The sequence below is a fragment of the Bombina bombina genome, unplaced genomic scaffold (genome assembly GCF_027579735.1).
Source record: "Bombina bombina isolate aBomBom1 unplaced genomic scaffold, aBomBom1.pri scaffold_78_1, whole genome shotgun sequence".
Classification (NCBI taxonomy): Eukaryota; Metazoa; Chordata; class Amphibia; order Anura; family Bombinatoridae; genus Bombina; species Bombina bombina.
Genome location: NW_026511871.1, coordinates 2,468,848 through 2,482,278, shown reverse-complemented (window position 1 = coordinate 2,482,278; position 13,431 = coordinate 2,468,848). Strand labels below are relative to the sequence as shown.

At 40.2% G+C, this 13,431-nt stretch overlaps 1 protein-coding gene across 1 annotated transcript in view; it reads left to right on the top strand.

Moving 5' to 3' along the window:
- CARD11 (caspase recruitment domain family member 11) overlaps positions 1-6,827 on the top strand; it is a 1,057,928-nt gene extending 1,051,101 nt beyond the window's left edge. The window contains exon 25 of the mRNA XM_053696753.1: positions 6,166-6,827. Within this exon, the coding sequence (XP_053552728.1) occupies positions 6,166-6,370 (205 nt within the window). The 3' untranslated portion in view covers positions 6,371-6,827. The remainder of the gene's footprint in view (positions 1-6,165) is intronic.
- The last annotated feature ends 6,604 nt before the right edge of the window (positions 6,828-13,431 follow it).

Here is a 13,431-nt window from a genome sequence, read left to right as displayed (position 1 = left end):
TCTATTATACCTAGTTAAAATAATTAACAATTTACCTGTAAAATAAATATTAACCCTAACATAGCTACAATGTAATTATTAATTATATTGTAGCTATCTTAGGGTTTATTTTATAGGTAAGTATTTAGATTTAAATAGGAATATTTTAGTTTATAAATGAATTAGATTAATTTAATATAAATTTAGTTAGGGTTAGATAGAGTTAATATAGTTAATATAAATACTATAGTAACTATATTAACCCTAATATAATTAGGGTTAATATAGTTAATATATATAATGTAATACCTATATTAACTATAATATACTTAGGGTTAATATAGATAACATAGCTGGCGGCGGAGTAGGTAGATTAAATTAGGGGTTAATCATTTTAATAGAGATGGCGGCAGTGTAAGGGGCTTACATTAGGGGTTAATCATTTTAATATAGATGGCGGCGGTGTTAGGGGCTCACTTTAGGGGGTTATAGATATAATATAGCTGGCGGCGGGGTACGGGAGCGGCGGTTTAGGGGTTAATAATTTTATTAGGTTGCGGCGGGGTAAAGGAGCGGCGGTTTAGGGGTTAATAATTTTATTAGGTTGCGGCGGGGTAAAGGAGCGGCGGTTTAGGGGTTAATAATTTTATTAGGTTGCGGCGGGGTAAAGGAGCGGCGGTTTAGGGGTTAATAATTTTATTAGGTTGCGGCGGGGTAAAGGAGCGGCGGTTTAGGGGTTAATAATTTTATTAGGTTGCGGCGGGGTAAAGGAGCGGCGGTTTAGGGGTTAATAGCATTTTTATTGTTAGGATAGTGAGGGGGGATAGCGGATAGAGGGTTAGACGTGTCGGGCTATGTTAGGGAGGCGTGTTAGACAGTGCGGGTGTTTTAAACTTTAGTCAGGTTTTATAGGCGCCGGCAGTTTCTAACGTGGCGCAAGTCACTGGCGACGCCAGAAATTTGTACTTACGCAGATTTCTGGACATCGCTGGTTTGTGAGACTTACGGCACGTTAGCATCTGACGACGACCTATATGGGATAGCTCGAGTTGCGAGCTGAAACTGCGGGCGACGCCGGTTCCCTCGCTTGCGCCGCAAACTGCGATCGATATCGGATCGCGCCCCATGTGTGTAAATAAACAGATGTACAGATGGTGTAGATACACTGTGTGTGTGTAAATAAACAGATGTACAGATTGTGTAGATATACTGCATGTGTGTAAATAAACAGATGTACAGGTGGTGTAGATATACTGCATGTGTGTAAATAAACAGATGTACAGGTGGTGTAGATATACTGCATGTGTGTAAATAAACAGATGTACAGGTGATGTAGATATACTGCGTGTGTGTAAATAAACAGATGTACAGGTGGTGTAGATATACTGCATGTGTGTAAATAAACAGATGTACAGATGATGTAGATATACTGTGAGTGTGTAAATAAACAGCTGTACAGATGGTGTAGATATACTGCATGTGTGTAAATAAACAGATGTACAGGTGGTGTAGATATACTGTGTGTGTGTAAATAAACAGATGTACAGATGATGTAGATATACTGTGAGTGTGTAAATAAACAGATGTACAGGTGGTGTAGATATACTGTGAGTGTGTAAATAAACAGTTGTACAGGTGGTGTAGATATACTGCGTGTGTGTAAATAAACAGATGTACAGATGGTGTAGATATACTGTGTGTGTGTGTGTGTAAATAAACAGATGTACAGGTGGTGTAGATATACTGCATGTGTGTAAATAAACAGATGTACAGATGGTGTAGATATACTGCATGTGTGTAAATAAACAGATGTACAGGTGGTGTAGATATACTGTGAGTGTGTAAATAAACAGTTGTACAGGTGGTGTAGATATACTGCATGTGTGTAAATAAACAGATGTACAGATGGTGTAGATATACTGTGAGTGTGTAAATAAACAGATGTACAGATGGTGTAGATATACTGCATGTGTGTAAATAAACAGATGTACAGGTGGTGTAGATATACTGTGAGTGTGTAAATAAACAGATGTACAGGTGGTGTAGATATACTGTATGTGTAAATAAACAGATGTACAGGTGGTGTAGATATACTGTGAGTGTGTAAATAAACAGATGTACAGGTGGTGTAGATATACTGTATGTGTAAATAAACAGATGTACAGGTGGTGTAGATATACTGTATGTGTAAATAAACAGATGTACAGGTGGTGTAGATATACTGTATGTGTAAATAAACAGATGTACAGATGGTGTAGATATACTGCATGTGTGTAAATAAACAGATGTACAGGTGGTGTAGATATACTGTGAGTGTGTAAATAAACAGATGTACAGGTGGTGTAGATATACTGTATGTGTAAATAAACAGATGTACAGATGGTGTAGATATACTGCATGTGTGTAAATAAACAGATGCACAGATGGTGTAGATATACTGTGTGTGTGTAAATAAACAGATGTACAGGTGGTGTAGATATACTGTGAGTGTGTAAATAAACAGATGTACAGGTGGTGTAGATATACTGTATGTGTAAATAAACAGATGTACAGATGGTGTAGATATACTGTGAGTGTGTAAATAAACAGATGCACAGGTGGTGTAGATATACTGTGTGTGTAAATAAACAGATGTACAGATGGTGTAGATATACTGTGTGTGTGTAAATAAACAGATGTACAGGTGGTGTAGATATACTGTGTATGTGTAAATAAACAGATGTACAGGTGGTGTAGATATACTGCATGTGTGTAAATAAACAGATGTACAGGTGGTGTAGATATACTGTGTGTGTGTAAATAAACAGATGTACAGATGGTGTAGATATACTGCGTGTGTGTAAATAAACAGATGTACAGGTGGTGTAGATTTACTGCATGTGTGTAAATAAACAGATGTACAGGTGGTGTAGATATACTGCATGTGTGTAAATAAACAGATGTACAGGTGGTGTAGATATACTGTGTGTGTGTAAATAAACAGATGTACAGGTGGTGTAGATATACTGTGTGTGTGTAAATAAACAGATGTACAGATGGTGTAGATATACTGCATGTGTGTAAATAAACAGATGTACAGGTGGTGTAGATATACTGTGTGTGTGTAAATAAACAGATGTACAGATGGTGTAGATATACTGTGAGTGTGTAAATAAACAGATGTACAGGTGGTGTAGATATACTGTATGTGTGTAAATAAACAGATGTACAGATGGTGTAGATATACTGCATGTGTGTAAATAAACAGATGTACAGGTGGTGTAGATATACTGTGAGTGTGTAAATAAACAGATGCACAGGTGGTGTAGATATACTGCATGTGTGTAAATAAACAGTTGTACAGGTGGTGTAGATATACTGCATGTGTGTAAATAAACAGATGTACAGGTGGTGTAGATATACTGTGAGTGTGTAAATAAACAGATGTACAGGTGGTGTAGATATACTGAATGTGTGTAAATAAACAGTTGTACAGGTGGTGTAGATACACTGCATGTGTGTAAATAAACAGTTGTACAGGTGGTGTAGATATACTGCATGTGTGTAAATAAACAGATGTACAGGTGGTGTAGATATACTGTGTGTGTGTAAATAAACAGATGTACAGGTGGTGTAAATAAACAGATGTACAGATGGTGTAGATATACTGCATGTGTGTAAATAAACAGATGTACAGATGGTGTAGATATACTGCATGTGTGTAAATAAACAGATGTACAGATGGTGTAGATATACTGTGAGTGTGTAAATAAACAGATATACAGGTGGTGTAGATATACTGCGTGTGTGTAAATAAACAGATGTACAGGTGGTGTAGATATACTGCATGTGTGTAAATAAACAGATGTACAGGTGGTGTAGATATACTGCATGTGTGTAAATAAACAGATGTACAGATGGTGTAGATATACTGCATGTGTGTAAATAAACAGATGTACAGATGGTGTAGATATACTGCATGTGTGTAAATAAACAGTTGTACAGGTGGTGTAGATATACTGTGAGTGTGTAAATAAACAGATGTACAGGTGGTGTAGATATACTGCATGTGGGTAAATAAACAGATGCACAAGTGGTGTAGATATACTGCATGTGTGTAAATAAACAGATGTACAGGTGGTGTAGATATACTGCATGTGTGTAAATAAACAGATGTACAGGTGGTGTAGATATACTGCATGTGTGTAAATAAACAGATGTACAGATGGTGTAGATATACTGTGTGTGTGTAAATAAACAGATGTACAGGTGGTGTAGATATACTGCGTGTGTGTAAATAAACAGATGTACAGGTGGTGTAGATATACTGTGTGTCTGTAAATAAACAGATGTACAGATGGTGTAGCTATACTGTGTATGTGTAAATAAACAGATGCACAGATGGTGTAGATATACTGTGTGTGTGTAAATAAACAGATGTACAGGTGGTGTAGCTATACTGTGTGTGTGTAAATAAACAAATGCACAGATGGTGTAGATATACTGTGTGTGTGTAAATAAACAGATGTACAGGTGGTGTAGATATACTGCATGTGTGTAAATAAACAGATGTACAGGTGGTGTAGATATACTGTGAGTGTGTAAATAAACAGATGTACAGGTGGTGTAGATATACTGTGTGTGTGTAAATAAACAGATGTACAGGTGGTGTAGATATACTGCATGTGTGTAAATAAACAGATGTACAGGTGGTGTAGGTATACTGTGTGTGTAAATAAACAGATGTACAGATGGTGTAGATATTCTACAAGTGGGTAAATAAACAGATGTACAGGTGGTGTAGATACAGTGGCATCACTAGGGGCACTTGGATGACACCCTCCAGGGGGTGACACCACCAGCAATTTTTTTTCTTTTTTTAATTTTTTTGAAATTCAAAGAATTACAATGTAGAGATGCATAGATTTTTTTTATTAGAGGGGCCAGCAGTTGTAAACATTAGTGGGACTGGGGAAGTGTTAGACACACTTAAATTTTTTGCCCCTTAAGTCCGTGCCACAATTTCCACAAATAGTTTTCCCGACTGCTTTTGCTTGTTTGTACTTTGCTCCTTCCCTGCCCAATTTCACTATGAATGTTGTGGGCGTGCCGTGGAGCTTGCAAAGTTGCGCTGCTAGCCTAAACCTGCCTGCCTATCTGTGCTCACTGCTCAGTGACGTGTGGAGCAGTTGAGTCACTCACTGCTGTGCTGTCTCTCTAAACGGGAACCGGGAAATCGTGAGGGGGATGCCTGGCACTTGACCACATGACTGTCTGTCACTGTCTCTAAAGTGAAGGAGCCACGTATGATGCCCACCAGACCGGTACGGTTACGGTACACTAAGTGCACACTGAAGAGGTAGGAGGGGAGGGCGGGCGGGGGTCTGGGGGTGGGCAGAGTGCAGAGGTGATTGGCCATAAGAAGCGGTAGGCACGCAGCCCAGGGCTGTGCACTGACAGACTTGAAACAGAGTCAGACAGCAGAATTTTCATAGTTTGCGCGCCTAAATGTTTTCTTTAGTGTTTGTGTGTGTGTGCCTGAGTGTTTTTGTGTGTGTGTCTGAGTGTTTTTGTGTGTGTCTGAGTGTTTTTGTGTGTGTGTCTAAGTGTTTGTACCTGAGTGTTTTTGTGTGTGTGTGTATCTAAGTGTTTTTGTGTGTGCGTGTGTCTCAGTGTTTGTGTGTATGCCTGATAGTTTTTGTGTGTGTGTGTGTGTGAGTGTTTTTGTGTGTGTGTCTCAGTGTTTTTGTGTGTGTATCTAAGTGTTTGTGTGTGTCTGAGTGTTCTTGTGTGTGTGTCTGAGTGTGTTTCCGAGTGTTTGTGTGTGCATCTGACTGTGTGTGTGTGAGTGTTAGTATGTGTGTGTGCCTGTGTCTTTGTGTGTCTGCTTTCTGTCCATTGGAGAAGTTTGCCTTTTCTATGAAATCCTCTTCTAGCAGTAAAAAAAAAACATTACTGGGGGGGGGGGGGGTGACACCATAACTTACATAAATAGTCGAAAAAACAGGACAATCCCATTAAAAACAGGACGCTTGGTCACCTAAAAAAGCAGTAGTTCTAAAAGTATGTTATTGTATACAATTGTAACTGTCATCTTTATATTTTGGTACCTGCACATAGCAGCCTTTGTGGTGCACAGTTCTTATTTTTTGAAAGCTTTACATATACGTATGAGTATACTTATTGATGCCCCTTTTCTTATTGCAGACGACTTATTCCCAGGCAGGAGAATGAGGAAGACTTTATTCGACTTTGCCGACAGCAAGAGAGAGAATTAGAATCTCTCCCATGCCTATATGCTACAGTAGAGGCAGACCTATGGAACAGTCCTGAAGATTTGATACGAATTATCAAAGAAAAGATTGCAGAAGAGCAACGGAAAACTGTGTGGATAGACGAAGATAACTTATAAAATTATTTCACTTTAATTGGTATTTAATGACTGTCCATATAGAGACATATTTGGTTGATATGCTTCATGACTCCTGCATCAGTTTTGCATATTGTTTGCACCCTTGATGAAGAGGTTTATTTTAAAATTTGTAGTAGCAAAACAGTTCTCATCTCATATATTGTATATTATTTCTTTTCTAACACTAGCTGCTAAGAAATACACAACAAACAAAACACTGCTGAACTTAAAATGAAATTACTCTGAATACACAGAGTGCAGTAATTAAAATAAAGGCTATGTCACTCGCAGACAAGTTTCTCTGGATTCAACAGGACATCATGGTTCATTTAGAGGACGTTAGAAATGATTAATGTATCAATAACTCATTATCTGCTATCTGGGGGTAGCAACTATAGAGTCCTTTGTATTATCAATCCCTGGTTGTAAAATAAAGTATGCTTAAAGGGACACTGAACCCAATTTTTTTTTATTTCGTGATTCAGATAGAGCATGCAAATTTAAGCAACTTTCTATTTTACTCTTATTATCATTGTTTTCATTCACTTGGGTTTTTTTTATTTGAAAAACAAAAAATGTAAATTTAGAAGCTGGCCCATATTTTGGGTTGTTCTTGCTGATTGGTGGATATATTCACCCACCAATAAACAAGTGCTGTCCGTGGTCTGAACCAAAAATTGGCTGGCTTCTTAGCTTAGATGTCTTCTTTTTCAAATAAAGATAGCAAGAGAACGAAGAAAAACATAATTTATGCTTACCTGCTAAATTTATTTCTCTTGTGATGTATCGAGTCCACGGATTCATCCTTACTTGTGGGATATTCTCCTCCCCTACAGGAAGTGGCAGAGAGAGCACCCACAGCAGAGCTGCCTATATAGCTCCCCCTTTAGCTCCACCCCCCCCAGTCATTCGACCGAAGGCTAGGAAGAAAAAGGAGAAACTATAGGGTGCAGTGGTGACTGAAAGTTTAAAAATAAAAATATATATGCCTGTCTTAATAAACAGGGCGGGCCGTGGACTCGATACATCACAAGAGAAATAAATTTAGCAGGTAAGCATAAATTATGTTTTCTCTTGTAAGATGTATCGAGTCCACGGATTCATCCTTACTTGTGGGATACCAATACTAAAGCTTTAGGACGCGGATGAAGGGAGGGACAAGACAGGGACCTTAAACGGAAGGCACCACTGCTTGTAGAACCTTTCTCCCAAAAATAGCCTTCGAAGAAGCAAAAGTATCAAATTTGTAAAATTTGGAAAAAGTATGAAACGAAGACCAAGTCGCCGCATTACAAATCTGTTTAACAGAAGCCTCATTTTTAAAAGCCATGTGGAAGCCACAGCTCTAGTCGAATGAGCAGTAATTCCTTCAGGAGACTGTTGGCCAGCAGTCTCATAAGCCAAACGGATGATGCTTTTCAGCCAAAAGGAAAGAGAGGTAGCCATAGCCTTCTGACCTCTCCGCTTACCAGAATAAACAAACAATGAAGATGTTTGACGGAAATCTTTAGTTGCTTGTAAGTAGAACTTTAAAGCACGAACCACATCCAGATTGTGCAACAGACGTTCCTTCTTTGAAGAAGGATTAGGACACAGTGAAGGAACAACAATCTCTTGATTGATATTCTTATAAGAAACAACCTTAGGAAGAAACCCAGGTTTGGTACGCAAAACCACCTTATCTGCATGGAAAATAAGATAAGGGGAATCACACTGTAAAGCATATAGCTCAGAAACTCTTCGAGCCGAAGAGATAGCTACTAAAAACAAAACTTTCCAAGATAGAAGCTTAATATCCATGGAATGCATAGGTTCAAACGGAACCCCTTGAAGAACTTTAAGAACTAAATTTAGGCTCCATGGCGGAGCAACAGGTTTAAATACAGGCTTGATTCTGACCAAAGCCTGACTAAATGCTCGAACGTCTGGAACATCTGCCAGACGTTTGTGTAGAAGAATAGACAAAGCAGATATTTGTCCTTATAAGGAACTAGCTGATAATCCCTTCTCCAAACCTTCTTGGAGAAAAGACAATATTCTAGGAATCCTAATCTTACTCCACGAGTAACCTTTGGATTCACACCAATAAAGATATTTGCGCCAAATCTTATGATAGATCTTCCTGGTGACAGGCTTTCTAGCCTGAATCAGGGTATCAATGACCGACTCAGAGAAACCACGCTTTGATAGAATCAGGCGTTCAATCTCAAAGCAGTCAGACGCAGAGAAATTAGATTTGGATGCATGAACAGACCTTGGATTAGAAGGTCCTGCCTCATTGGCAGAGTCCATGGTAGAACCGAGGACATGTCCACTAGGTCTGCATACCAAGTCCTGCGTGGCCACGCAGGTGCTATCAGAATCACCGAAGCTCTCTCCTGCTTTATTCTGGCAACCAGACGTAGAAGGAGAGGAAATACATAGGCCAGATTGAAGGACCAAGGCACTGCTAGAGCATCTATCAGTACCGCCTTGGGATCCCGGGACCTGGACCCGTAACGAGAAAGTTTGGCATTCTGACGGGACGCCATCCGATCCAATTCTGGTGTGCCCCATAGCTGAATCAGCTGGGCAAATACCTCCGGATGGAGTTCCCACTCCACCAGATGAAAAGTCTAACAACTTAGGAAATCCGCCTCCCAGTTCTCTACTCCTGGGATGTGGATTGCTGAGAGATGGCAAGAGTCATCCTCTGCCCATTGGATTATTTTGGTTACCTCCATCATCGCTAGAGAACTCCTTGTTCCTCCTTGATGATTGATATAAGCTACAGTCGTGATGTTGTCTGACTGAAACCTGATGAATTTGGCCGCAGCAAGCTGAGGCCACGCCTGAAGCGCATTGAATATCACTCTCAGTTCTAGAATATTTATCGGGAGAAGAGATTCCTCCCGAGACCATAAGCCCTGTGCTTTCAGGGAGTTCCATACTGCATCCCAGCCTATCAGGCTGGTATCTGTCGTTACAATGAGCCACTCTGGCCTGCGGAAACACATTCCCTGAGACAGGTGGTCCTGAGACAACCACCAGAGAAGAGAATCTCTGGTCTCCTGGTCCAGATGCAGTTGAGGAGACAAATCTGCATAATACCCATTCCACTGTTTGAGCATGCATAGATGTAGTGGTCTGAGGTGTAGGCGGGCAAAAGGAACTATGTCCATTGCCGCTACCATGAGTCCGATTACCTCCATATACTGAGCCACTGATGGCCGAGGAATGGAATGAATAGCTCGGCAAGTGGTTAAGAGCTTTGATTTTCTGACCGCCATCAGAAATATTTTCATTTCTACCGAGTCTATCAGAGTTCCTAGGAAGGAAACTCTTATAAGAGGGAAAAGAGAACTCTTTTTTATGTTCACCGTCCACCCGTGAGATCTCAGAAAAGCCAACACAATGTCTGTGTGAGACTTGGATAGCTGGAAAGTTGACGCCTGAAATAAGATGTCATCTAGATAAGGCGCCACTGCTATGCCCCGTGGTCATAGAACCGCCAGAAGGGACCGTAGCACCCTTGTGAAAATTCTGTGAATAGGGATGTGTAGATATGCATCCTTTAAGTCCACGGTGGTCATATATTGACCCTCTTGGATCAGAGGTAGAATAGACCGAATAGTCTCCATCTTGAATGATGGAACATTGAGGAACTTGTTTAGAATGTTGAGATCCAAGATTGATCTGAAAGTTCCCTCTTTTTTGGAAACCACAAACAGGTTTGAGTAAAAACCTAGCCCCTGTTCCTCTTTTGGGACTGGGCGGATCACCCCCATGGTATGTAGGTCTTCTACACAGCGTAAGAACGCCTCTCTCTTTGTATGTTTACAGACAATCGAGAAATGTGAAAAGTCCCCCTTGGAAGAGAGCCTTTGAATTCCAGAAAATATCCCTGGGACACAATTTCTAAAACCCAGGGATCGTGAACATCTCTTGCCCAAGCCTGAGCGAAGAGAGAGAGTCTGCCCCCTACTAGATCCGGTCCTGGATCGGGGGCTACCCCTTCATGCTGTCTTAGAGGCAGCTGCAGGCTTCTTGGCCTGTTTACCCTTGTTCCAAGCCTGGTTAGGTCTCCAGACTGACTTGGATTGGGCAAAATTTCCCTCTTGCTTTGCAGCAGGGGAAGCTGAAGCGGGACCACTCTTGAAATTCCAAAAGGAACGAAAATTATTTTGTTTGGTCCTCATCTTATTTGATCTATCCTGAGGGAGGGCATGACCTTTCCCTCCAGTGATGTCTGAAATAATCTCTTTCAGTTCAGGCCCGAATAGGGTCTTTCCTTTGAAAGGGATGTTCAAAAGTTTAATTTTAGATGACACATCATCAGACCAGGATTTAAGCCATAATGCCCTGCGTGCTAAAATGGCAAAACCTGAATTCTTTGCCGCTAATTTAGCCAGTTGAAAAGCGGCATCTGTAATAAAAGAATTAGCCAATTTAAGGGCCTTAATTCTGTCCAAAATTTCTTCTAATGCAATCTCCATCTGAAGAGCCTCTTCTAGAGCCTCAAACCAGAAAGCAGCTGCAGTAGTTACAGGAACAATGCACGCAATAGGTTGAATAAGAAAACCTTGATGAACAAAAATTTTCTTCAGGAGACCCTCTAATTTTTTATCCACAGGATCTTTGAAAGCACAACTGACTTCAATAGGTATAGTTGTATGCTTAGACAGAGTAGAAATAGCTCCCTCCACCTTAGGAACTGTCTGCCACGAGTCCCGCATGGTGTCAGATATGGGAAACATTTTCTTAAAAACAGGAGGGGGAATGAATGGAATACCTGGTCTATCCCACTCCTTAGCAATAATATTCACAATACTCTTAGGGACTGGAAAAAAAACATCAGTGTAAACAGGAACTTCTAAGTATTTATCCATCTTACACAATTTCTCTGGGACCACTATAGGGTCACAATCATCTAGAGCCGCTAATACCTCCCTGAGCAATAAGCGGAGGTGTTCAAGTTTAAATTTAAAGGCCGTCATATCAGAATCTGTCTGAGGAAGCGTCTTTCCTGAATCAGAAATTTCTCCCTCAGATAACAAATCCCTCACCCCTACTTCAGAGCATTGTGAGGGCATATCAGATACGGCTACTAAAGTGTCAGACGGCTCAGCATTTTTTCTAAACCCAGAGCTGTCCCGCTTTCCTTGTAAACCAGGCAGTTTAGATAAAACCTCTGTGAGGGTTGTATTCATAACTGTGGCCATGTCTTGTAAAGTAAAAGAATTTGACGCACTAGAGGTACTTGGCGTCACTTGTGCGGGCGTTACTGGTTGTGACACTTGGGGAGAGCTAGATGCTAAACCCTCATTTACTTCTGACTGAGAATCATCCATTGCTCTATTTTTAAGTGCTAATATATGTTCTTTATAGTTTATGGACATATCAGTACAATTGGGACACATTCTAAGAGGGGGTACCACAATGGCTTCCAAACATATTGAACAAGGATTTTCCTTGGTGTCAGACATGTTAAACAGGCTAGTAATGTAACAAGCAAGCTTGGAAAACACTGTAATCAAAGTAAATAACACTTAGAAATAAAACGGTACTGTGCCTTTAAGAGAAAAAAAGCAGCACAAATTCTGCAAAACAGTGTAAAAAAGCAGTAAACATAACGAAATTTTTACAGTAGTATCATATAGCCTTAGTAACTTTGCACAGCTATGCAAATAAACAATTAACACCTGGGGGGTGGAGCTAAGGGGGGAGCTATATAGGCAGTTCTGCTGTGGGTGCTCTCTCTGCCACTTCCTGTAGGGGAGGAGAATATCCCACAAGTAAGGATGAATCCGTGGACTCGATACATCTTACAAGAGAAAATTGATAATAGGAGTAAATTGGAAAGTTGCTTAAAATTGCTGCTCTATCTGAATCATGAAATAAAAACTTTGGGTTCAGTATCACTTTAAAGGGACAGTCAAGTCCAAAAAACTTTCATGATTCAAATAGGGCATGTCATTTTAAACAACTTTCCAATTTACTTTTATCACCAATCTTGCTTTGTTCTCTTGGTATTCTTAGTGGAAAGCTAAACCTAGGATGTTCATATGCTAATTTCTTAGACCTTGAAGGCTGCCTCTAATCTGAATGCATTTTGACAGTTTTTCACCACTAGAGGGCATTCGTTCATCTGTTTCATATAGATAACATTGAGCTCATGCACGTGAATTTACCGAGGAGTGAGTACTGATTGGCTAAAATGCAAGTCTGTCAAAAGAACTGAAATAAGGGGGCAGTCTGCAGAGGCTTAGATACAAGGTATTTACAGAGGTAAAACGTGTATAATTATAACTGTGTTGGTTATGCAAAACTGGGGAATGGGTAATTAAGGGATTATCTATCTTTTAAAACAACAAAAAATCTGGTGTTGAGTGTGCCTTTAGCATAGGGCACATTTGTAACTCATTTTATAGGAAGCGGATAACAATTAGGCATAGAGTATAACGGAGTTCGACATTGTATATGCTATAAAGATGTCAACTGACTTACCATACACAGGTAACATAACTGTTTAGCTGAGGGTCTCATCTGGATGGTCTCCCTAGTAGCTATAGAGCTACAGTATCTCACAAAATTGAGTACACCCCTCACATTTTTGTAAATATTTTATTATATCTTTTCATGTGACAACACTGAAGAAATTACACTTTACTACAATGTAAAGTAGTGAGTGTACAGCCTGTATAACAGTGTAAATTTGCTGTCCCCTCAAAGCAACTCAACACACAGCCATTAATGGCTGAACCATTGGGAACAAGTGAGTACACCCCTAAGTGGAAATGTCCAAATTGTGCCCAAAGTGTCAATATTTTGTGTGGCCAGGCCACCATTATTTTTCAGCACTGCCTTAACCCTCTTGGGCATGGAGTTCACCAGAGCTTTACAGGTTGCCACTGGAGTCCTCTTCCACTCCTCCACAATGACATCACGGAGCTGGTGGATGTTAGACACCTTGCGTTCCCCCACCTTCCGTTTGAGGATGCCCCACAGATGCTCAATAGGGTTTAGGTCTGGAGACATGCTTGGCCAGTCCATCACCTTTACCCTCAGCTTCTTTAGCAAGG